The sequence below is a fragment of the Tachysurus fulvidraco genome, chromosome 26, assembly GCF_022655615.1.
Source record: "Tachysurus fulvidraco isolate hzauxx_2018 chromosome 26, HZAU_PFXX_2.0, whole genome shotgun sequence".
In the NCBI taxonomy this organism is placed as follows: domain Eukaryota; kingdom Metazoa; phylum Chordata; class Actinopteri; order Siluriformes; family Bagridae; genus Tachysurus; species Tachysurus fulvidraco.
In genome coordinates this window covers 3578462-3601871 of record NC_062543.1, presented here as the reverse complement: position 1 = coordinate 3601871, position 23410 = coordinate 3578462, and the positions used below count along the sequence as shown (strand labels likewise).

At 37.3% G+C, this 23410-nt stretch overlaps 3 protein-coding genes across 4 annotated transcripts; all 3 read right to left on the bottom strand.

The window, feature by feature from the left end:
- Nucleotides 1-2700: 2700 nt before the first annotated feature.
- LOC113641518 (lymphocyte antigen 75-like) lies at nt 2701-6653 on the bottom strand. The gene is made up of 6 exons (XM_047809102.1): nt 5472-6653; nt 4905-4990; nt 4206-4577; nt 3701-4030; nt 3507-3598; nt 2701-3359 (listed from the first exon to the last, which is right to left on the bottom strand). The coding sequence occupies exons 2-6, from the start codon at nt 4939-4941 to the stop codon at nt 3255-3257; spliced, it is 936 nt and encodes a 311-aa protein (XP_047665058.1). The 5' UTR covers nt 4942-4990; nt 5472-6653; the 3' UTR covers nt 2701-3254.
- A 244-nt stretch (nt 6654-6897) lies between these two features.
- rcl1 (RNA terminal phosphate cyclase-like 1) lies at nt 6898-15976 on the bottom strand. Of its 2 annotated transcripts, none has more exons than XR_003440328.2 (9): nt 15786-15976; nt 14591-14662; nt 13995-14170; nt 13829-13903; nt 13418-13542; nt 13013-13138; nt 12042-12236; nt 8742-8845; nt 6898-7376 (listed from the first exon to the last, which is right to left on the bottom strand). XR_003440328.2 is itself a non-coding variant. In XM_027144230.2 (9 exons), the coding sequence occupies exons 1-9, from the start codon at nt 15907-15909 to the stop codon at nt 7223-7225; spliced, it is 1113 nt and encodes a 370-aa protein (XP_027000031.1). In that variant the 5' UTR covers nt 15910-15972; the 3' UTR covers nt 6898-7222. The 2 variants fall into 2 exon arrangements, 1 of the variants encoding a protein (XP_027000031.1); XM_027144230.2 differs by having other exon boundaries at nt 12080-12236; nt 15786-15972.
- A 2214-nt stretch (nt 15977-18190) lies between these two features.
- Nucleotides 18191-23127, bottom strand: gng10 (guanine nucleotide binding protein (G protein), gamma 10). Its single transcript, XM_027144591.2, has 3 exons — nt 22880-23127; nt 20507-20639; nt 18191-18918 (listed from the first exon to the last, which is right to left on the bottom strand). Exons 1-2 carry the CDS (start codon nt 22958-22960, stop codon nt 20514-20516), a joined length of 207 nt encoding a protein of 68 aa, XP_027000392.1. The 5' UTR covers nt 22961-23127; the 3' UTR covers nt 18191-18918; nt 20507-20513.
- Nucleotides 23128-23410: the final 283 nt, after the last annotated feature.

The following is a 23410-nucleotide window of genomic DNA, read 5'->3' as shown; positions in this document are numbered from 1 at the left end:
CGTACTAGCACACTTGAGTATTCTATAATATGATGTTTTCAAACTTGTCAAAGTCAACGTGAGCTTTATTGTCGTTCAGTCAGGAACCGGGGTTTGCATAGCAGAACAAAAGTGTGTTTTTGAAAAGCTCCAATGTGCAGTTGTAAACATACAACAGTCAACAACAGGCAGAGATGGGAAGTAACGGAGTAAAAATACTTCGTTACCGTACTTAAGTAAAATTTTCTGGTATCAGTACTTTACTCCACTATTTATTTTTCGGACAACTTTTTACTTTTACTCATTACATTTTTACACAAATATCTGTACTTTTTACTTCTTACATTTTCAAAACGGACGCGTTACTTTTAGTATTATTTCTTCTCATTGAGCGCTGTTTCCAGCCTATTGTGCGGCTTTTTCAGGAGCCTACAAAAGGAATGGCTAATGTTAATTCAGAGTGAGTCAACAATAATTTTGAGTTGTTTTTAAGGACAGAGCTGGAATCTCCCTAGAGTTTGGGATATGGCCTTGGTGATACACTTGGTATACATTATATTTCCAAAAGTATTGGGTCACCTGACCTTCCTATGTGGTTGTTTTCTGATCTCATCCCTACTGAACACCTTTGGGATGAATGTGAACGCTGACTCCACCCTACCTCACCTACATCAGTGCCTGCCTTTCGTAATACTCTTGTGGCTGTTGAACACAAATATTCATCAGCCCACTCCAAAATGAAATATTCATATACATATACATATACATACACACACACACACACACACACACACACACACACACACACACACACACACACACACACACACACACACACACACACACACACACAGGATGTCATGTTATATATATATGAGAACTTGGGGGAACTAAAGGATGTGTGTACTTTTGCCACCTCTGACAACAGGTAAAAAAAAAAGACAGCACAATAGACAGTACGGTCATCATTTATATGTATACGCCAGTATACACGTTGGTTTATGGTGATAGATTATTGCACACAAAATGTCATTCACATGGTTGGATTATTTCACATTAATATATGCAATTGTAAAGCATACAATACAGTTAGCAATAACAACAGGTAAACATAGTAGACAGCACAATAGACTACACAATATAGCATAATGGACAGTAAAGAAAAAATGCTATACACATAGCCAGGACGTGAGCAAAATTGCATGTCAATTCACAAAGAATGGCATATTGCACAAGACTAGTATGGTCATTTCACAAAACAAGACTGAGATTGTGTGTGTTTTAGCCGTCACAGTCGTGACAGGATGAACCAGACTGATATGTTGCTGGTCAGAATATACCATATACCAAATATATATACCAAAGCAACAACTAAATCGAGCTATTATATGTATGTCTATTACACAACAAATGGGTTGATTTTGCATAGGGTTTGGTGCCAGAGTAAGAATTTTCCTCTGAGCAATGAGCTGTGACTCAATGAGCTTTTGCATCATCCAGGAGGTCCAGTGAGCGACGGTTTTTAGTTACTCATGTGTAAACACAGAAAGCCAAATCAAGCTCCTTGATGCAAAAACAGCATTAATTATTCCTACCATTGTCCAGTGCACCATTTGCTTGTGTACTTTGCCTAAACACTTTGCATGGAGGATTTTAATGCAGTGCAACAATTCCAAGAAAGAGGTTTGTATAAGAGGGAAATGCCTTTGACGTTTTAAAGACTTAACCAAGATTATTTCATGTTCAGTAGTAATACGCATTAGAATTTTACACTTACCTACCAAAATATTTGTTTATTTGGTCTTTTTTATTTGGTTGTCTATTAATGTGATTTTACTGAATATAAATTGTGCTAGAAGTTCAAGATCAAAGTTCAAAGCGTTTATTCTCATATGTACAGTGAGGAAAACAAGTTTCCCTGTACAGTACAGTACAATTCTTTCTTTGCTATCCATTGAATGCCACTCAAGACACAGGCAACACACACATACATACACACATGCATACACACAAACATAATAAATAAAACTAAGCTGCAGGAATAGAAATAAAGACTACTAGAAATATGCACTATGTACATCTATATGTGCGAACGTAGAATATAGTCTTATGTGCATAGTAGTAGCAATATTTGCAAACTGAGTGCATAAATGTTTCACAAATGTTTGTAGAAGCAGTCTGCATGCCTAGCTGTTTGATTTTATACACCTGTGGGCATGGAAGTAATTGGATCACCTGAATTCAATGATTCGAAGGGGTGTCCCAAAACTTTGGGCAATATAGTGTATGTCTGCACTGTGCCCAGTGATACTGAGATAAGGTCCAGATATACTCTGATGCTGACCAGGATAAATCTTTTTTTGTTGTTGTTTATTTTAACACATTTACATGAATGTATCTGAAAAAGACTAGTTAAAGCTGAAGATATGAACCTTCACACGGTTTTATTTTGGGTTCTCAGCTCAAAAAGACTAAATCAAGCTCAAAAAGACTAAAAAGACTACTAGCTAGGCTAATCTTACCCCTAGTTCAAAGTATTGTGACTATGGGTTGAAATATAATGAACTATTCAATAAATAGGGCTATATTTTTGAGAAGACTGGAAAAATGGACAATTCCAAAAATAGCGCACTCGTTTTAAGCAGGAAACAAATTCACACATGGCTCTAGAGACACTTGATCATTCATTTTATTACTTGATCATGGCAGGATTTTAAACAGAAAAACATTTTAGTCATCAAATCTAAATTAACTACAGTACAGTATGATCTATGTAATGGTCTTAATACAATATTTATTGAGCAAGAAAAAAACACACATTTGAATATTTCACTTAAGCACAGTTTATTTATCTTGTTGACTAATGTGAAGTTGGCTAATAAAATTGACTAATAAATATGAAAGCTAAAGTTTTGATCAAACATTATTATCTTTTATAAGCTAACATTAGAGAAAACACAAAGCCACACTCACATATCTCTTTGTTGAATAAGTTACTCCAAGAAGCACTTATACTTTGTCTTCTAGTCATTATTTAAATAGACACCGAGATGCTAGGATTCATTGTAACTCTGAGTTAGCTCTATAACGCAGCTCTACTTCAAACATTAACCTTATCAGCCTAGCAATAAATGTATTAAAGACAATTGTACATAAAGTCTACATAGTGAACTAATTAATAAATGCGTGTGCAGAAAACTGCATCACAAAACTGTCAATATTTTCAATCAGTTTCCAATCATTCTCTTAGTCCTTCAATTTGCAACAAGTTTGTGCTAATTTCCGGTTTCCTTCTTTTTAAACACCTTTCCGTCCTTCTGTTTTCTCCATGTCACTGTGACATTCTCTCCCATCCCGTTCTCCTTCAGCTTACCCTTGATCTGAATAACAGAAAATGATCATTTTCTTTTTTATTATTGAATTATTAATAAATAATAAAATGTATTAATCTCCTGTGTAACTTGAGTACAAAAAAGGTTCCATGTGTAAGATTTATTAAGTGGAGATTTGAGGAAACTGAGACACACCTTCTCTAAGATGGCTCCATTTACCTCAGAATCATTTACATCCTGCTCGGATCGGATCTTCACTCTGATTGTTTGCTTTTGTCCTGTGATTACTGAATTTATATGCATTTACACATACACACAAACACATTAACTTACATTCTAAAAAGAATTAAAATTAAACTAAACAGGAGACTGAATATTGTTTACCACACCTGAATAACAGAAGAAGGACATTTTCGTTGAACAGAGTCCATCCTCTACTTGATTTTGGAGTAAATAACCACAGTTGTCATTCTTTTGGTTATTATCGGGTTGTCCTTGTTTCCACGGAATGCTGTACACATTAGCCTTGTCTATCCACTTCCAGGAGTCTCGGAACAAACCAAACCATAAATCTCCACTGGCAATTTTCGTTATAATAGAATATTCTGAGGAATCTCTGACACTGGCCAAGTCTGTGAACAGTTTTCTGCAGTAACTTTGGGCATCATGCCACTTCTTCTTTTGCGGGACATAAATGTACCTACTGTCAGATACCGTGTCTGTCAAAATTGAAATACAATGGGAGACAAAGAGGTTTTTTTTAAAAGCACTGAGCTAGATTAAAGACCCTTTAAAAAACCCTCAGTTATTTTGTCAAATTTACAATTAGTAATACAGTAATTATAGCACCATGGATTTTTTTAAGAACATAGTAAATAATGTGTTGTTCCTCACCATGAAAGCATATAAATTCATGGTCTTCTGTGCATGGCTTATCATCCCACTTCCCCTGATTTGTTAAAGCACATTCTTCATTTCCATTATGGTTATCAGGCTGATTAGAATCCCAATAACTCAAAGATCCCAGTGGTGCATTTTCAAATGACCAGCGCCAACTTTTAATGTCATTATACAGTCCAATCCAGGCACTGGAAGTAAATGTTTGGCTCTGAGCAACACTTTGAAGTTGAAGCATCTCATCACTACTTTCGATCATAGCCAAGTCGGTTTTGTTGGCTTGACAATACGCCTGTGCTTCGCTCCATGTTTTTTGCTCACTAATCAGATAGTACTTACGAGGAAGAGAAGGTATCAGAGGGAAAATTCCTGTGGATGAGAATTTTAAGATGTGGTATTAAGTGTGATTTATATGGTAGTCTTTTAATACTAAAATTATTAATTGCTACAGGTGTCCAATGTCCTACAGTTCCACATGCTCAAAATAACCTGATAAACCAGCTACATTTGCAAAACATTCGAGGCGAGACTCAGCTGAACCGGAACACAGCTGTTCTTTACAGTACGTTCAGTAACTGTGCTTAGAATTAATTCAACTGGAACTAAAAATGGCTCTGTATTCAGGATCGTAGTAAATCAGGGCTTGATTACTCAGATGACTGGATGAAACCAATGATCTGTTGTTTTTTCTCTCACCTGTGAGATAAAGGAGAATGAAGAGACTCTGCATCATTGGTGTCTTGTTGAAGTCGATAAAGAAAATTTGGTTCCTCTGAGCTTGCCTACAGAATAAAGCATTTCTATTGAGACCGGGAACTGCAATTTACCAATTTACTACTTTATCACATGACTAATCAACAGATTTTCATAACATTCTAAAAATTAATACTGCAGATATTTGCCAATTTGCCAAGCACATATTCTCATTACAACACAGATTCTCCTTCACTTTTATTGGGCACAAGTTCTTATGTGCTACCATTATGATTTGTTTGTTTTTTAATTGCAATATAATTGTAGCCTTAAGTTTAGAGTTCTGTAAGAATTTGGGGATGAAAATGAGAATATTAGACTAACTCCGACTCATTTACTTTTCTGTTTATCAATGAGCATCCACCCTGTTAAAATAAACTAATAAATCAACAGAGTGTAGTAACTTAATTGTATAACTAGATTTATACCGCATGCTAGATGACATGATAAATTCACCCTAATTAAGAAATAGGTAAAAAAAAAAAATCAGAGCAGAGATTTTAAACATACCTTGAACCAGGCACTCCACTGAATGTCTTGACCAGTATGTGACAATCTAAGCTACCCACTTTTTTTCCAGGTAAAATATCTAATGCAAAACACTTTGCCTTTTGTGTTTAAAGGACCAATACAAACTGTTGATGTCACTGTGTGATTGAATCCAAGCAGAGAAGTACTGACTACGATATTCATGAGGTTCATTTGTTTATATTTATGACTGACAGGCAGGACGAGAGAAACAGTAACACTGAAAAACTTAGTAATATTAAAACAACTTACTGAGATACTCAAATATTACACAATTTTATTTTAGTTCTATTTTACCTGTTCAAATGTCTCCCCCTGCTGGTGCTGTACAATAATAAATATTACAAAACAAAAACAAAATAATAAACTAATCACTGCATTAACTATCTTATACCATACTGTTATGTACAGTACTTTCTATTGATTTGTTGGTGTTGTTTTTTAATTGTTCATCTTTGTAATTTATTTTCCTTATCTGACATTTATTAGGTTGATTATTGTTTATTCTTTATACTGTGATGTGTATCGAAAAAAACCTAACAAACAAAAACAAAACCTACATAGCATCTTAAAGAATATTTAAAAAGAGAAATCCAACTAGTTTAGTGAGATTTTCCCTGCAACAATTGCCTCTGGTTTGTTAATTAGGCATCTCTGTAAATCAGATCAAATTGAACCGAACCGACACAGAGTCAAATCGCTACAAAGCGATTCCTTACCAGAACTATTGTGAAAACACTATTTTCAAGTAGAGTCAGTGTGTCTGTGTCTCCATTTGCTAAAAGCTACTAACACTGCTATGTGATTTTAGGTCTTAAGTCAAGTTAGTGACTGAAAACACACCTGCTGCATCGAGTACAGGTGACCAAAGGGGAGTACTAAATAAGTCTGTAATCCAGATACCTGTGTCATCTTATCTAAACAAATTTCTAAGCAAGACTTTCTTGTAAGTAATGACATGAAAAGGGTTTTAGGGTGATGATTGTAGCAGGTTACCTTTTCAAAACATTTTCCTGCTCACTAATCTTACAAGCGAGATAGTAGAATTGTCAAACATGCATCATATTAATGGGATCCATCTTAGCTTTCTTTGTTAGTTGTTTTCTAATGTGTGAAAACCCACAAGCTTTTTCCGCATTTCAAAAGTATAGCCAAAAGCCCATCAGCCATTCTTGAGGGAAATGAGATCTGCCATTATACGTGCACCCAAGTTCATCTCCCAGGATCAAGCTACCAAGCTTCCACTGCTCAGTTGTATAAAAATGAGATAAAAAGTTTCTCAGGATAAGGATGTTGGACAAATGTATGACGTTAGCTATCAGCAGTTTCCCCCTGTCAATAATCCAAGTTTAAGGATTGTAAGCATTCAGAGATTTGAACTGAGACGATTCGAACACACAGACAAAAACACGGTTGATTTTTTTTATTTTTTCTTGGTAAAAGGTATCATTAACTGTACATTTCTCATAAAAAAACAACCAAAACACGTATAAAACCTCTGAGTCTATGTCTCAAGCAACATATTATACAACATAACCTTTGTACACTATGTACTCTTGTAGAACAGCAAGTTCTCAAATAAAACAAACAAGAACATTCTGTATTAAATGTGCTACGCCACATATTACCTCGTGTACACTAGACCTTATTGTATTAACCCGGTGTTCTTGGACTAAACATGTGTAAAGTACGCAGTTTGAGACATAGCTGTGGTGCAAGCCAGAGAGGAGTCTCTATTTCAGCGTCTTGCTGATGTTGGTGTAACCGGCACCTACGCAAGTCATCAGCACTTTCTCTCCTCCTTTCTGCTCTTCTTCGTCTTCTTTCTGCTGCTCGATCTTGAACATGATCTGAAGAAAGTCCCGGATGTGCCGAAGAAACTCTATCCTGCAAGAGACCACAGCAGCTACGTTTACATGAACGGTCATGTCTGATGACTGACTAACGGAATCTGTAAATGCTCCAACCTTCATTTAGACTCGCCTCGGTCTTACGGGCGTTCGTACTTGGACATAGGACTAAAGTCTCACTAAGACTAAAGTTTGAATAATGTTAATACTCAGTGTTTAACAAGATTGAGCAAATCCCTCTAGAAATCATCAGCCTAACTTGAACTGTGATGTAGCCAAGTAGGTGAAATAAAGGAAGAAAGGATCTGAGGGCTTGATCTTGACTCGTTATCTCGTCACCCTTAAGCTTCGGTCTTGAACCTATCTCGGCTAGTCCTGATCCTGACCTCGTCGATGGAGGCTTTAACTACAGCACTATGAGGAAAACAGTATATGAACTGACCTTCGTAATATGGCATCCGAAATCAGTCAGAGGTTCAGTGAAAACTTAGACACACCTATATTATTTCACACATGACGGCTTCTAACCGTTGTGATATTAAAAGATAAATAAATGTGTTATAATGATGGATATCAGCAAACAGTGCTTCTGTGCATAAATAATGCAACTCTACTAGATTCCTGGTACATGAAAGTTAACTCGCTCACCATCCAAAACAGAATACCACAAAACAGTCCCAGAATGCAATGCGGCGGTACGAAGCCGTCGCAGCGAACACTAGGCTAGTCAGATAGCGACGACACCATGTCGACGACCCTGGAGGTCGATCTACGCAAATAGAATAACTCGGAAGACGCCAGAGCAGCTTGAGGGTATCTGTGAGGACTTCGCTCGCTGACACAGGAAGCATTTGTGTTGGCACTGCCAATCTTCAGTTATCATAGTACTGTACTTGATTAGGACACAGCACCGGTACCATGATAACTGAAAATGGACAGTTCACTGTCTGCTGGAGGCCGAGGTCGATCTGACGAGTTCCTGTTAAACCTAAACAATAATCAAATCATAATGTTTTATTGCACAAGATTAAAATCTGCACAGTCTATGTAAGAGAGAGTCCTGGATAAAGTGATACGGAACAGATGGAACACCAGTGGATCCAGACTATTTTAGTTTAGTTAACTACTCAAATGACTTCAAAGTATATACTTATAACTCGGTCTTGCTTTTCTGAAACCAGTCTAAATCAACAAACTTTTGAAGTGATTTCTGTCTATAGTGCTGCACTTTAATTCCACATCTATAACTATTGACAATTTTGTCAGCTGAAATTTTTGTACAGGCAAACGGGTGACGGTCGGTGGGAAACTAAAGTCTCAGTAAGATGATGTTGATGCACGGAGTGAGTGAGCCGTTCGTGTCAGCATATTGGGAGAGAAACAAAGAGAAAGCAAGACTCACGTATATGGAGAAAGGGGACCTAGAAGAACTTTGGACACATCTTGCTGGCCAAGCGTCATGTACAAGAGAGCCAAGCTCTGGTTATTCGAATCCACACAGCCACCCTGGAAATGATGACAAGATACAGAAGAAATGCTATGGAAAATTTATTCCATTATCATCCTAGTAAAACACACATGCGAGCACAAAAGAAACATTTTTTTTATTTAAACTAAAAAATATATAGCTAGTAATTAGTCTTTAAATCTAGCCATAAACTATCATAAACTATAAAATGACAAATTTTCTATGTACAAATAGAACACAAATATTTCTCCTGACAGGAATTAATTTTTTGGATAAAAAATAAAAATAAGAAATTATCACAAACGTTACAAATACATTTGGCTCCAGTGCAGAATATAAATTCTAATACGTTTCTCTCTTTACTGTACTAATCCCTTATCGACTGCACTCACAAAGGTAAAACAAATGCATGGATTTTTGCAAATTGTATAAATACAGCAAAATAAACATTTTGGCTCCCGAGGTCTTGTCAGTACTTTAACACCAGAGAGCGTACGTAGATTAGAGAGAACCCGTGGCCTCGATAGTTAGCAAGCAAACCTATATATTTTACAGAGTATTATACGAGTCATGATGATTTACTCTAACAGGAGAAGTAATGTTGGATTCCTTAGCAACAGCATTTTCCCCATTACTACAAACATTCGAGTCTAGTGTTGGGCCACAGCGACTCATCCAGCTGTGACTGCTCACGTGTCCAGCTTGGTGTTTCTGCACGGACATCCGCACATCGCTGATTCGATCACGTAATTATATCATGGAACTGAGGCTGCGTTGTTCACACGAGCTTATTCCTCGCTAACAGAATTCTGAAAAGTGACTGCCTCAGGGGAAAAAGTACATTTTTACCCTTATAACTAAACACTTTAATGATCACAAAATATATATTAAAAACCTGAGGCTTCGAAAGATCAAATAAACTTTTTACCGCAGAGATCCTGGAACGGATGTTTTGTCTGTCAGTATTATAACTGTTATTTCAGTGCTCGGTATTTCTATCCGACATGAGTATGATTCTGTTCATTAAGCAGTTTAATCGGTTAACATAGATGCGCTAAACCTTCCAGTAATGCAGCTTTGCCACTGCGGCGCTTCGGATACAAGAAACATACGCTAACTTTCTCTTCCTTATAAAAAGGGGGCCATTACTTTTGTCCTACCTGAATGGCTATTCTTTATATCGTTTTCATTTACGGATGAGTTCTAGGTCTCGTTTCTTACTAAATTCGCGACTATAAAACGACAGATTTAAACTCGACGGCGTAAACTTTATACCGAAACATTGAGGTTCAAGTTATACGTTTATCGTATTCACACAGCCTCGGAAGCTTTTATAGGATATGATACACGTGTAAACGAATTACAGAACACGTTCCATCATATCCCAGATTGATAAATTTGAAAAACTTACCTCAGCGAATGATGTTACGTTACGTCGCTCCACTAAATACTTACAGTAACCAAAGAGTAGAAAACTACACACGCCTCCAGCGCTCCTCTCTAACGCTGATGAACCTGACAACTGCTCAGCTGCACCACATTATCCAAGAACTGGGGCTCGATATCCGAGAACACCACAGCGTTATGCTGATGAAGCACACCAGAGCATAGCACGTCTAAACAAGCTGGTGGAAAAGTCCCAAAGATCCTGAGACACAAGATCCCTCCTTTCTACAGTTGCACACAAAATCCGTTGAGTATAACATGATGCTCTTTAAGTACATACTTAACCTCTGTTACATAAACTCTAACCGTGATTCACTCGCCGAGAATTTACCGGATTCTTCGACACTTAAATTCGATTAGTCGCCTTTCACAATGAGCTCCGTTGTGTAGTCTGCATCGTGGCATCATGGCAGCGTCAGAAAGAATGATACTAATAATAAAATTCTTTAACGGCAACGTGCCAGAACCAGATATCTGAAAACGACCTGAACGGTAAGAATGGAAAGACAAACAGGATGCAGATAAGTGCAGTTAAACACAAACGGACTGGATCTGGAGGAGGGGAAGAGAAGAAAAGAAAAAAAAAGGAAAAGCAACACTTTAAGCATGTTCACAAACACGGATAAGACAAACATCAACCTGCGTCATTTAGAAAGTGGCGAAATAACTCGGCGCGTTCTCAAAAACGGAAGGGAAAAAAAAAGAAGCTGGAATAAGTGAATGAGTGGCAAATGGTACGAGGGTGCCAATATTTACAAACAAAACAATTATTATCTAAAAGCTGCTTGGAGATAGTCGTAAAAGTAAAGAGTGGGAAAATCACCGGAAAAGCGACGGGAAAATGTATAAAGATAACGTGTTTACGACGGCGATGCCGAACTCTCAAATCTGATTCGTCAGAATTTTTTATAATAGCGGCTATAACTTAACACGTGTGAAGTGGTTTTAAATGTAGGGTTGGGAACACGAATGAGTTGTTTAGAAAGGAAGCCATTAGGAAGCTAGCAGGAAATCCCGCAGTTTATAAGCGTTGAAATCAGGCGAATTCTCTGAAGCTCTAGCATCTGGAAAACACCGGTCATTTTTCCCCTCTCTGGATTTGAGCTTTAATTACATGTAAAAAGAAAACCTCCATCCTTACGTTCAAACTACACCACATACTTTAAAAAAAAAAAAAAAAAAAGACAGCCAATTGCTTTGAAATGATCACAAAAAATTTATCGCTCCACAAAATACACACCCAAAAAACATCTTGTAATCCGATTCTTACAGAAATGCTAGAAAAATAAATTAAATTAAAATAACTTGCATAAAGTCTTCCAATTTATATAAGCTGTTCTGTTAGAATACGGAGCACATGTTCATATAAGTGTGTGTGTCCAAAAGCTGTTTACTACAAGGACTGACCATAGGGCACTGATTAACCACTATGCAAACACACACACAGACTGGAGCGTGTCAGAGTTCCCATCGATATAAATATTAACCGTCTCGCCGTGTAACCTTGTGTCTCCGAGTTCGACCAATGAGAATCTGTTTGAATTTAACAACCTGAAAATAAATAAATAAATAAATAAAAAAGCGCCCACCAGATCCGAGTCACTAACCCGACTCACATGGCCCTGAGTCTGAGACACACATTCATTCCGGTGTCTGTATGGAATAATATGAAAAAGCAGAAGCTTGTGAACGCAGGTTTCTTGCTCTAATCTCTGTGTTTGTGTCTGTCCTATGTGCTTGTATGTCAGAATTACTTTAATACGAGTTCATACCGACCGTATTCGATACCTGTTGCTTAGACAGACACAGTCAGTTGCACAACCCACCCTGTAGATCTCCTCCAGCAGAAGTTTGGCACAGTTCTTCCCCAGTTCTTCTGGAAGAACCGGATCTCCCTGTCCCTGTGGGGTCGATGCCATCTCTGCGCTCAGAAACGTCCCGTTTAACGTCTCTGCCACCAACGTCAAGCCAAACCCCGGAGACCTGGACGTTAAATAATAATAATAATAATAAATAAAAAAAAAGAAGTGTTCGACGTGGCGTACTGCCAATACAAACAGATCTGAACAGGCGCTCGGTGAACAAATATATTAAAGCTTGTAGTTAAGAATACAAGATACAAAGAAGGGTTAAAAATTATGTCTGACGCGTGTTCCAAGGCTTAATAATTACATACTAGTTACATAGTAGTTCAAAAACAAAAGACAACAATTTCCAATAGCTCTTTTTTCCCTCTCAATAGAGTCAGACTATTTTTTTCAACGTGGATGATTTTTAGTTTTGATGATTTTATGTTTATTTTGATATATAGTGCATTTTTTTATATACGATATCATTATATACACTATTTAGTGAGCACATACAATGAACAGGAGCTCATTTAATCTGAGTATCGATCTTATATAAATATTCTCTCGCATAATAACGAGTTAAAGGAGATTTTTACGTGAATCCTTGGTGGTGTATGTAATAAATAAATGGTTAATAAATAAATAAATAAATGTCTAGGCTTATATTCCGTTTTTCTTCCTTAAAAAAAAACCCAATGTGATTCTCTTGTATTGTTTATTGTAATTTATTTATTTAAGAATTTAAGAATCAGTAAGGCGATGCAACCCTAGCATGTTACTGTCACTAAATAATTATCAGCAGCAGCAGCGCCATCTAGTGTCAGAGGGAAAAAGTCTCTCTCACTCACTTTCTACCGCTTTATCCGAAGAGGGAAAAAGTAATTTAAAAAATAAAAAAAAAGTGCTTACTTCCCCGAACTGGCTCCTTTCATGTGGTCTGTGTAAATGTAAATGTCTGGAATAAATTTGTTTAAGATGCTCCGGGCCGAATCTACGATCCTGTTGGCCATCTGAGGCGACACTCGCACCGAGTATCTGGCATGTAAGGGTTAAGGATTCAAATGAAAATAAACTCGTTAAAAAAAGTCCTTAAAAATAAATATGTAAAAACCCAGATCTAGAATGCAAATAATTTGTAGCGCATAACGGCATTATCAACCATTTACAAATTCTATTTTAGCATTCAGCCCTAAAGCAAAGCAGAGTCGTAATTTGCACCAACGGAACCAAAATCCAGCAATTCGCTTCATATCGTGGAACACTTCACGTCCAATCCGGCTGTGCACTTCTGCACAAAGTGATTGTGAAGGATACGCTGTTCCTCTGATCCTCTTGATTTTGCCCGGATCTGTGAGCTGCACGGGTTTGATGGTTCGTCGTACAGGACACGTAAAATGCACTTCACCTCCTCCCCCGGGTGCCATGCCTCTCCTGACCACCTGAAAAATATAAACAAATAAAAAACTAAAACAGGAAAAAATTTTAAAAACAAAACAGATTTAGTTCAGACAGGGTACATGAATAGACAGATCCATAAAATTATGCATCTCTCTAATCAGGGAGAGATACAGTATACAGCACATTATTCCTCTGGCTTAGATTATAATACGAAATAAAAGACACTTAGTGACAGCTTTAGGTTTGGCAGATATAAATACCGTATTCTACTTAAGACACTTGACACAGACGATCAGATATACCGAATATAATTGACTCTAGCAGTACCTTTATTTCCAGACCTTCACCATCGATACCAAACGTCTTCATCAGAGGAACTGCGGTGGCTTTTAGCAAGTCCACCTGCAAAACAAACAAAACCTCAGACATTTTAAATATAACACATATAAACCTAATCGTCTTTTTAAGCGTAGTCGTGGGAGCGGTTACTCACTGAAGGGTCCGCCGGGTCGTTCGTCACCCCCTTTAATACGGCTTTGAGTGGACTCTTCATGAACGGTGCCAGCATGATGAGCGCCTCAAGGTAGTAACCTATGGAGCGCTGAACGTTACACTCATGCTCCACAGAGCCACCGTACAGTAGGCCAGGCTGGTAAAACAACACCGTTCCTGTATGGAGGACACAAGTACAGAAAAAATAAACATGGATCTTTATTTTCAATAAGCAGGAATTGAGTACCGTCATTCATCAGCCAATCATGTGGCAGCGTCAGCACAAGGGACAAATTTATGCAGTCACAGGTCAAGAGATTTACAACTCATCAACTCCGAAATGAGAAAGAGAAGTGAGCTTTGACTTGTACCAGAAGAACAGGTTTGAGCCGACTGGAAGACTTTATTAACTCAATTAACCACTATTTACAATGTGGTGACAAGAAAAGCACATCGAACCTAAAGAAGGATGGGCTACATCAGCAAAAGTCCACATCAGGTTCTATTTTTCTCAGCCACACACAAAAACACACACGAATAGAGCGATTGTGTGTCCATGCACGGTCTGGTGACGATGATGGTGATGTTCAGACCTACCCGTTTGGTTGATTTCAATCCTGGTGCCGTTGGTCACTTTTTCCAGAAGCCTGATGAAGCTCGCTTCAAAATCTGAGAAGAGAAAATACCTTATTAAAAACAATGAATTGTAAATATTCTGCACCCTTGGATATTACACTAAAGCATCCTGTCCATACATCAGTGTGAAGCGTTGTTCTCTGCTCAATCACGGATGATATTATGATGATGTCCTGATTACAGTCGAGTGCAAAAGTTTGCACCAGTTGTTTTTGGGTTGTTGGTGAGAGCCAAATTTAAATATACATGGCTCTGTTCTAGAATTTAGCTAAAAGGAAAATAAATGCACCACGACCACTTTGAACAAAGTTGTGCCGTGACTTGCTCAGTCTCCAGACTAGTTTTAATAATAATAATAATAATAATAATAATAATAATAATAATAATAATAAGAAGAAGAAGAAGAAGAAGAAGAATAATAAGAAGAATAAAAATTTCAAGAAATACAAATGACAGTTATAATGGAGAAGATTGGACACGAGTTATTCATGAATATGTAAATCACAATTATTAAACAATCCTAAGAGCGTTTATAATCATACTTTCTATACTATATGTATATTTTATATTTACACTCACATTTTTCTCATTCTGCACTCACATTTATATCTTTTTTTGCACGTACGTGACGTGAGTCAAAGCTCGAACCCACACGTGAAAAACTGAAGCTTAAAATATTAATAGGAAAAAATATAAAACTATTTAAATGCAAAACAACGTTTGAATGTTGACGGCACGTATAACTAAAACAACAACAACAATAAACAATAAACAAATGCTGTGGTCAGTTTTCTTTACACGTTTTAGGAGACGTTTCTGTCTCATTTGGGATGTTGATGCATTTTATTTTATTTCTTGTCACGTGCGAGGTTTTTTTTTATTAAAACAGAGAATTTCCATAGAGATAAAAAAATTAAGCAAATAAAAACAATAGTTTATATTGAAGCGATCATCAATACCGTGGAGAAAATGTTTTTGAAACAAGTCGTAACTGCGGTTTAGTTGTAAGATCCGTCACGTTATTTGAGGTCAGTCAACAACACCGACACAACTGGAGACTGATGTTTACGCAATGCTACATGCTACATGCTAAGCTAACACACATTTCCTACGACGTCACAGCACAAACAGCTCTCCGTTCGTGTGATAAACTCACCTCGAAGCCCGGGGTTGTCGTCTCTGGATCGGATATTTCGTACTTTCACCCTTTTCCCACTCAGCGTGGACAGCACGAGTCTCTGCCTGAGGAAATTACAGCCTTCGTAGCTGAGGCTAGCCATGTTGCTATCGCTTCACGCGCACCAAACACACGTGTGTCTCACGAGAGCTTTTTCCTCCACCCGTATTCCGACAAACCACGCCCCCATCGTGCTCGGATTGGCTGATAATTAACACCCACTATAAGTATCGATCATATAGCCATAGCAACTGTGAAACACGGTCATTTTTTATTTATTTATTTATTTATTTATTTTAAGATATATTTTTTTGTTTATTCATTAATGGGATTGTTTTATTTAAATCGTTGTTTTATCGTAAAATAAAAAAATTGTTTTATCGTACTTTGTAATATCAAAATTATATTGAATTATTTAAAAAATAAATACATATGGATATGAAAAATATAGGCGATATTAATTGCATCCATATTTGTCGTCCGGTCTACAGAATAAAAATTAAATCTCATATTATAACGTTTTATACTTCAATAAACATTGAAACTACTCCATAACAGTATACAAGGCGGGGACCAAACGGAATACGGGTGGGAAAAACAGTTCATTGCTACGGATCGCGCCGAAGGACAAAGGGGATGAATTAATAAACGTGTGCAGTACTTCCAATTGTTTACACAAGGTGACGCTTTATTCATTTTTTCCCCCAAATCAAACCAAATCTTGTGAAACAGAAATATACAAAAATAAACAACCAAAGAGGAAGCAAAAGCAAATTGCATTTACCAGGAGCTAATTATAGCTAAACATTGGTGCAGTAACATTCATGTTAGACACAATAAAGTACATTTTCATCATTCAGCAGAAACCTATATATTCTTTATCAACACTGTATCCACCTGCTCAGGGACTCCGATAGCATCAATAGTATTTAAGTGCTTTGATATTTTTACTATTCTGCTATAAATATGGTCAGATCCACAGTGTTATATATCATGGTGGTACTTTTATTGCATCTTTTGCACAGAATCATTAAGTTATTGAGTAAAATGTATCGTGTGTCTTTGTTTTTAATTATTAGCAAATGATTGTAGTATAAGAGGAATAAAACACAGCTGTATGCTGTAATTGGAAAATAACCAGCACTTTGGGTTAGTAACAGTAACAGTAACAATGCCATCGTTCTATATTTCTCTATAACTGGACTTACATATAAAACAGTTATAGCAGTGATGATAAGGTGGAACACAGGAGAAATTCTATACCCTTTTCTTCAACCTGTCACCTGCTATTGGGTTGAATTTCGTATAAGCTGCAGGCATACAATGCCGACTGACAGATTCCCATGAAGGAAGTTGCCTAAGAACTTTATTATCACAAGATCAAGAATCTAGTTACATAGACTCGGAAAAAGACACAATGGAGACAGTTATCACTTCCTCCATCTTCTCGCACATGTCAGCTCTTGCTCTTGAGGGACGACGAGTGAACTTTCCTGTCTGTACAATGTTGTTAAATGGGTTCAGAAGTCTGGATTTTAAAATTCTGAGATTTATGTTGGTCAATTTTTGAGGCAAAAAAATTTTTTTTTTGCAAATCAGAGATAAGGCTATGTTTTATTTATTTATTTATTATTATTTATTTTATTTTTTAAATAAAAACAATAGTTTTTGCTGTTCTGTCATTAACGGATGTGTCAACTATTATCACTTCTCAGATCCAGTAATCAGCATAAACTCTGGATCCACCCTCAACTCTGACCAAGATAAAGTGCTTAGTGAGGATTTACATATACAGTAAGTTTGGTAATAACCATCATGATTGTGGATTTATTTGCCTTACAGTGGTAGATTCAATAGTTTTGCTGCACCAATCTGGCAACCCTGAGCAAAGAGTTTAACACTGAGCTGCCACTTCAAATTAATCTCTCTCTCAGTCCATCACTCACTCACTCACACACACACACACTCTCCCTCTCTCTCTCTCACACACACACACACACACACACACACACACACACACACACACACACACACACACACACACACACTATCATCTACTTTTCAGTATCAGTCTCATCTTCCGGTTGTTGTGTGTCTTTGTGTCCGGTATATAAATCTAGTCAAAGGGCAGAGTAAATAAAATGAAAAATTAAAGGATGAGATCAAAGACAGCAAACATAGGCGTGTGTTTACAGTGAGGAACAGGGTGGAGTCATCCCAGGGGTGTGTGTGTGTGTGTGTGTGAGTGCTGGAGCATCCTATCATAAACGTATCCGCCATAAACTTATCAGTGTGTATAAGTTTACATGTCGGTACATTGCAAACATCAGTCAGAATTAGAGAAACAATTCACTAAAAAAAAAAACAAATACCAGACGTACAGCTTATTCATATTAGATTCCTTTAGTGCATTTATACGCAAATCATACATGACAAATCTTGAATAGCTCTCGATCGCAGAACATTGGTCTTATAAGGCACCAAGGCGGTATTATGCTCTCTCTCTAGGAACGTTCAGAAATGACTACTTAATTAAATAATAATAATAAAAAAATTTTTTTAACAGAACCACAAAAGTCCAAAATATCAAAATTGTTTTGTTTTTTTTTTATAAACAAAAAAGATTTATGTGAACTAACATTTGCATTTGGCACAATTCAGGAAAGTTCCATGACAGTCCTGGAGGTTTTAAATGTCACACACAACATAACTTTACATTACACGTGTGCATAAAAACTAAATCAAACACACTCTATAGGAAAGTATATGGGATATGAATTAAACGTGCATCGTTTTAAACCGTTCAGCCTTCCTGAGGAACCCTGAGCACGCAGACAGTAAAGGAAATAACCGGTGTGTGTACCAACTCTCACGTTGTCGTTAAGATTAGCTCTTCATTTTGTGATTCGTTACATGAATTAAATCATCATTAGTATTCGGGTATAAGTGCCAGATTATTCGTGTTGTGGTACTGTAAAATTTTTACCAACACGCTCTAAATATGTGATGCAATAATCCGTTAATATACAGACAAGGCTGGTTTAGAAACGGAATAGAATTTTGCGCTGCGTCGTTTCACCATGATGTATCCAGGAATCCGCCAACACGATCTCTGTTAAAGAAAGAAAGAAAGAAAGAAAGAAAGAAAGAAAGAAAGAAAGACGTCATTTTCCGAAGTGTTTTATTTTGAGCGTTCAGACCAGTGATCAGCGCTGGGAGAGGCAGAGAAACACGTCACTCCAGCGCTGTTCTAAATAAGTCACTCACTAGAACCGCAAAACTACAGGCTTTTCTTACAGTTCCACTGGACAAGAGCAGAAGTCTGACCACTTCCTGAATCTAAAACCAGCCTCAGGTTTCTGCAAACCCACATATGGCTTTTTCTTTCTCCACCCCTATAAGTATCCCATAAGCTTGATAGAGAGAACAAGAGCATATACAGTACGTAACATGCAGCTTTCCTTGCATGTTTCTCATAGATGCCACTCCTGCATGATTCCCCCCCTCTCATATCTCCTTCACCATGACTCCGTTTTCCTGTTGATGAAGTGCACGGAAATCACGCAGCTGCAATGCAGAGTGCTGACCGGATACGTGTGCAACATTCTGGGATAAAAATATCCCACGTGTGTCTGTGTCTGTTGTCTGAGATGTTCAGTTAAAGGTGCAGTGAGATGGGGATGGATCTCAGAGACATCAACTCCAAAACTAAATGTCACACTTTACAAACATGGGTAAATGGACTCCAATCTAATGCACACAATGCATGAAATGAGTTCTACTTTAAACTGAAACCTCACTGGAGAACTGTGTAGTTTGATCCGAACGTAACTCACGATCGACAAAGATTTCTTTGGAAGTTCTATTATTTCAAAATTTCACTTTTATTGGCGTCACTTCTAGAAGACGTTGGATCAAATCCTCCATACAGAAAAAAACTAAAAAACACTGATACAGTGATGCAGACCACCATCTGCCCCAGAAAAATCAACAATCCCACGTCAGCACGGTTCGGCAGCTCTGCCATGTAGTACATATTTTTCACCAAATACACGTGTCTCTCTTGGTAAAGTTTATGAGCTGGATTTTGTAAACTGCTCTCAATTATAGTTTATATATACGATCATAACCCTAATGTTCTTTTTTAACTGCTTCTCCATCATTGTATCCAACATCTTACTTCCTCCTTAAGGAATCTCTCTCTCTGTACTTGATTGATTTTCCCAAAAGAGTTTGGCGATGATCAGCAAAAGGCATTTGACGCCTCGACGTCATCATTTCGCACATCGTGAGAAATTAAACAGGGACAAAGCAAGCGTGAGCAATAACAGGATCTTGACTAGAACACTGTTCATGTTTGTTTTGGAGAGAAACGATATTAATAAATGCAAAATGCTGATAAACATTTCATTTTCTTACAGAAATCGGTATAATATATGAAGCAAATTATTTGATACTTCAACCAATAGGTTTGTTACATGAACGGTGCCTAGAATTATGGACATGGATAGCGAGTGAGTGCCTTTACATTACGGGTGCCATGACGCTCTTGTCTGGAGCGACTTACAAACATAACTCTTACATAACTTCCACTTGCAGTAAAGTACGTTTTAGAGAACAAACACACAATTGTTTGTATTTACATAGATAAGTTTGTGAGAATGTGTTCATTTTGTTGTGCTTTCAGAGAATCTGCACACCTTCTGCTTAAAAGATAGAACATGAGCGCGGTTCTCGGAAAGGGTTGCTGCCTGTTGGCACGCCGACCAGGAGGGCATCTTTTGGGGCATTTTGAAGGCAGTATTGTTGTAGCTCGGCTGCGGCCTGAGACACCTACACACACACACGCGCACACACACACACACACACACACACACACACACACACACACACACACACACACACACACACACAGTTAGAACGTTAGAGTTAGAACTACATTCCAAAAACCAGAAAAGATGTCATTTAACACCAGTGTGTTTAAACTGTTTTGAAAACAAGTCAATTTCCCTTTCATTTCTCTCCACAATGCTGTGTTTGCGTGGACGTGACTAAATTCTGTTCATGACAAACAGTCTACTGTATGCAAATGGCTACTGTTTAACATCCAGATATTGCAGGTCAGATCGGTAATAACACTTTACATACTCAAATCGACACACGTGACGAGTGGAAACGGGAGTCAGGATATGGATCTACACCAGTTTGCATGTATGTGGATGTTTCTTATGGAGGAACACAGATATCATAGAAAAGGGATCTTTTTTTTTCTCCCCAGTGGCTTCATTTAACTATAGATCGAGCAGCCATTATATGCAGTTTGTCTTCAATACAATTCAATTTATTTGTATAGAGCTTTTAACAATTTCCCGTTGTCTCAAAGCAGCTTTACAGAAGTATGGAAACAGAAGAGAGAGAAAAAGAAATAAATATATAATAATAAGCATAAACAAGGATAAAAATAAATAATTGAATATATACAATTAAAATAAAATAAAATAAATTTTAAAATGATTAACTTCAAATTTATGATACTATATATAATGTATCTATCCCTATCCCTAACGAGCAAGCCGGAGGCGACGACAGCAGGGAAAAACTCCATGAGTGGATATGAGGAAGCAACCTTGAGAGGAACCTCATCCTCATTTGGGTGACACTCTACTGTAAAGAGTGTAAATGTAAATAATGTCCTTTCTACAACAGTTTATAACAGTGTGGCCGAGAGCTCTATGGAACTAATGATTCATCGTAAACTCTAATTTAGCACAGACCTGAATGCTGATAAAGACCAGACCTTACAGCTGACTGACACAACAACGGTTCAAAAGAAGATGTCTTGTGTCATATAACACCGGTTTATATTAAGGTTCGCATTATTGCACAAGTTTGTATTCATGCAATCATGCTGTTGTATTATGTTATAACATATTAGTAATATCTCATTCACAGGAACTTGTGGCAAACTGTCTATAACCAATTTAATTTTCATAAGCTGCAATCAGTATGGGTGCTTTGTAAAGGTCTGAAGTAAAGCTGCATCTTTTAATTTTTCTACCATGGGTCAGTTTATGCTTTGTGGATTCTCTGGGGTAACAGTATTCTCTGGGGGTAACAGCATTCTCTGGGGGTAACAGCATTTCATAGCAAAAATAATAGAGAAGCTGATGAGGAAAGACTTTTACAGCTGCTCTAAAGTAACAATGAGTAACCTGATATACAAATTCGGTAAAGGTATATAATAACGTACGCATTGTGCTTGCTAGAATTACGCTAGAATTCTTTGTCACATTAGTTTTGGCACCCTTCAAGAAATGCATAACGAAGACAATTAATTAATTTCATAATAATAATTATTATTATATATTTTTTTATTTGATAAAAGATTGGCACCAAATTAATGAGGATGATCCAGGTGAAGACTTGCCTTTGGACAAACGACAACAGTGGGGATCTTGGAAGCCTATACATGTGCAACCTTACGTTTATATTTATTAGAAAAAAGTAATAATAATAATAATAATAATAATAATAATAATAATATTAATAATAATAATAATTTAATCAAGTTTTTTTTTCATGTTCCAGCATTTTCGAAACAAAAGTTGTGATTAAACAAATTTGGTTAAAGCACCACAGTAGTACATTTACACGACACACTTACACCCAGAGTGACTTACATTTTTATTTCAGTTCATACAGCTGAGCATTTGAGGGTTAAGGACCTCTCTCAGGGGCCCAACAGTGGCACCCTGATGAATGTGGGATTCGAACCCATGACCTTCTTATCCGTAATCCAGCATCTTAACCACTAGGTCACCAGATCCCACAACGTATATAATGTTGTCTTATTACTAAAACGTTTGTTTTCAGCATTAAAATATCATCTCTATGTAGAAGTTTTGAATGAACCTCATTGGAAGTTAAATTATTTTCCCTTTTAAAACAAATTGCACCTGAATCTCTGTTGTTTAGGAGTCTGTCCTTATCTATATGGAGTAACCAGTAGAGAAGTGAAGCTGTAAGTAACTGTACTCTATATTTACAGCAGTTACACTAGTTTTTATTCCCACCTTTATTCTCTGCACACCGGCTTGCAGTCTCAGCTGCTCCACATTCCGCCTCATGTCCGTCAGGGTCACGGTAGAAGACATGGTCCTGAGAGAAACTGTCTGAAAGTCACAGCTCCGCTCGTAATGTCTCCGAAACTCGTACAAACACACGGGTGTGTTGTGTTTAACGCGGTGCTGCCAGCAGCAGGCGGTAAAAATCACGTCTACAGTCTAATGAGAACTCGTGGTGAACTGCGGCGCCGCCCAATGACGTCACGCCACTAAGCCAATCAGAGTTAATAGGTGTGGTCTAAATTCTCTCGCACACACACTCACCCTCTGTCTCTCTCTCTCTCTCTCTCTCTCTCTCTCTCTCTCTCACATACACACACATTCTCTCTCTGTCTCAGATGTATGGAATAAAAACACTGTCAATAATAATCGTACGTAATTCAAAGCATTGTGTGTAAATTTTAATTTAGTTGTGCGTAATTTAAAACTATTGTACGTAATTATGTTTTTTGTGAAGTTGGATCCCAAAATCTACGGCTA

Excerpts from the sequence above, each read along its gene's own strand:
- rcl1 (XM_027144230.2), bottom strand. The coding sequence starts at position 15,909 with ATGGCTAGCCTCAGCTACGAAGGCTGTAATTTCCTCAGGCAGAGACTC. Across the intron at positions 13,904-13,994 it reads ACGACCCGGCGGACCCTTCA|GTGGACTTGCTAAAAGCCAC; the intron begins GTGAGTAACCGC and ends TTTGTTTTGCAG. Across the intron at positions 8,846-12,079 it reads TGCTGGAGGAGATCTACAGG|GGTGGCTGTGTGGATTCGAA; the intron begins GTGGGTTGTGCA and ends CATCATTTCCAG.
- gng10 (XM_027144591.2), bottom strand. The coding sequence starts at position 22,960 with ATGTCTTCTACCGTGACCCTGACGGACATGAGGCGGAATGTGGAGCAG. Across the intron at positions 20,640-22,879 it reads CCGGTGTGCAGAGAATAAAG|GTGTCTCAGGCCGCAGCCGA; the intron begins GTGGGAATAAAA and ends GTGTGTGTGTAG.
- LOC113641518 (XM_047809102.1), bottom strand. The coding sequence starts at position 4,941 with ATGATGCAGAGTCTCTTCATTCTCCTTTATCTCACAG. Across the intron at positions 4,031-4,205 it reads TGAATTTATATGCTTTCATG|ACACGGTATCTGACAGTAGG; the intron begins GTGAGGAACAAC and ends CAATTTTGACAG. Across the intron at positions 3,360-3,506 it reads ATGGAGCCATCTTAGAGAAG|ATCAAGGGTAAGCTGAAGGA; the intron begins GTGTGTCTCAGT and ends TCTGTTATTCAG.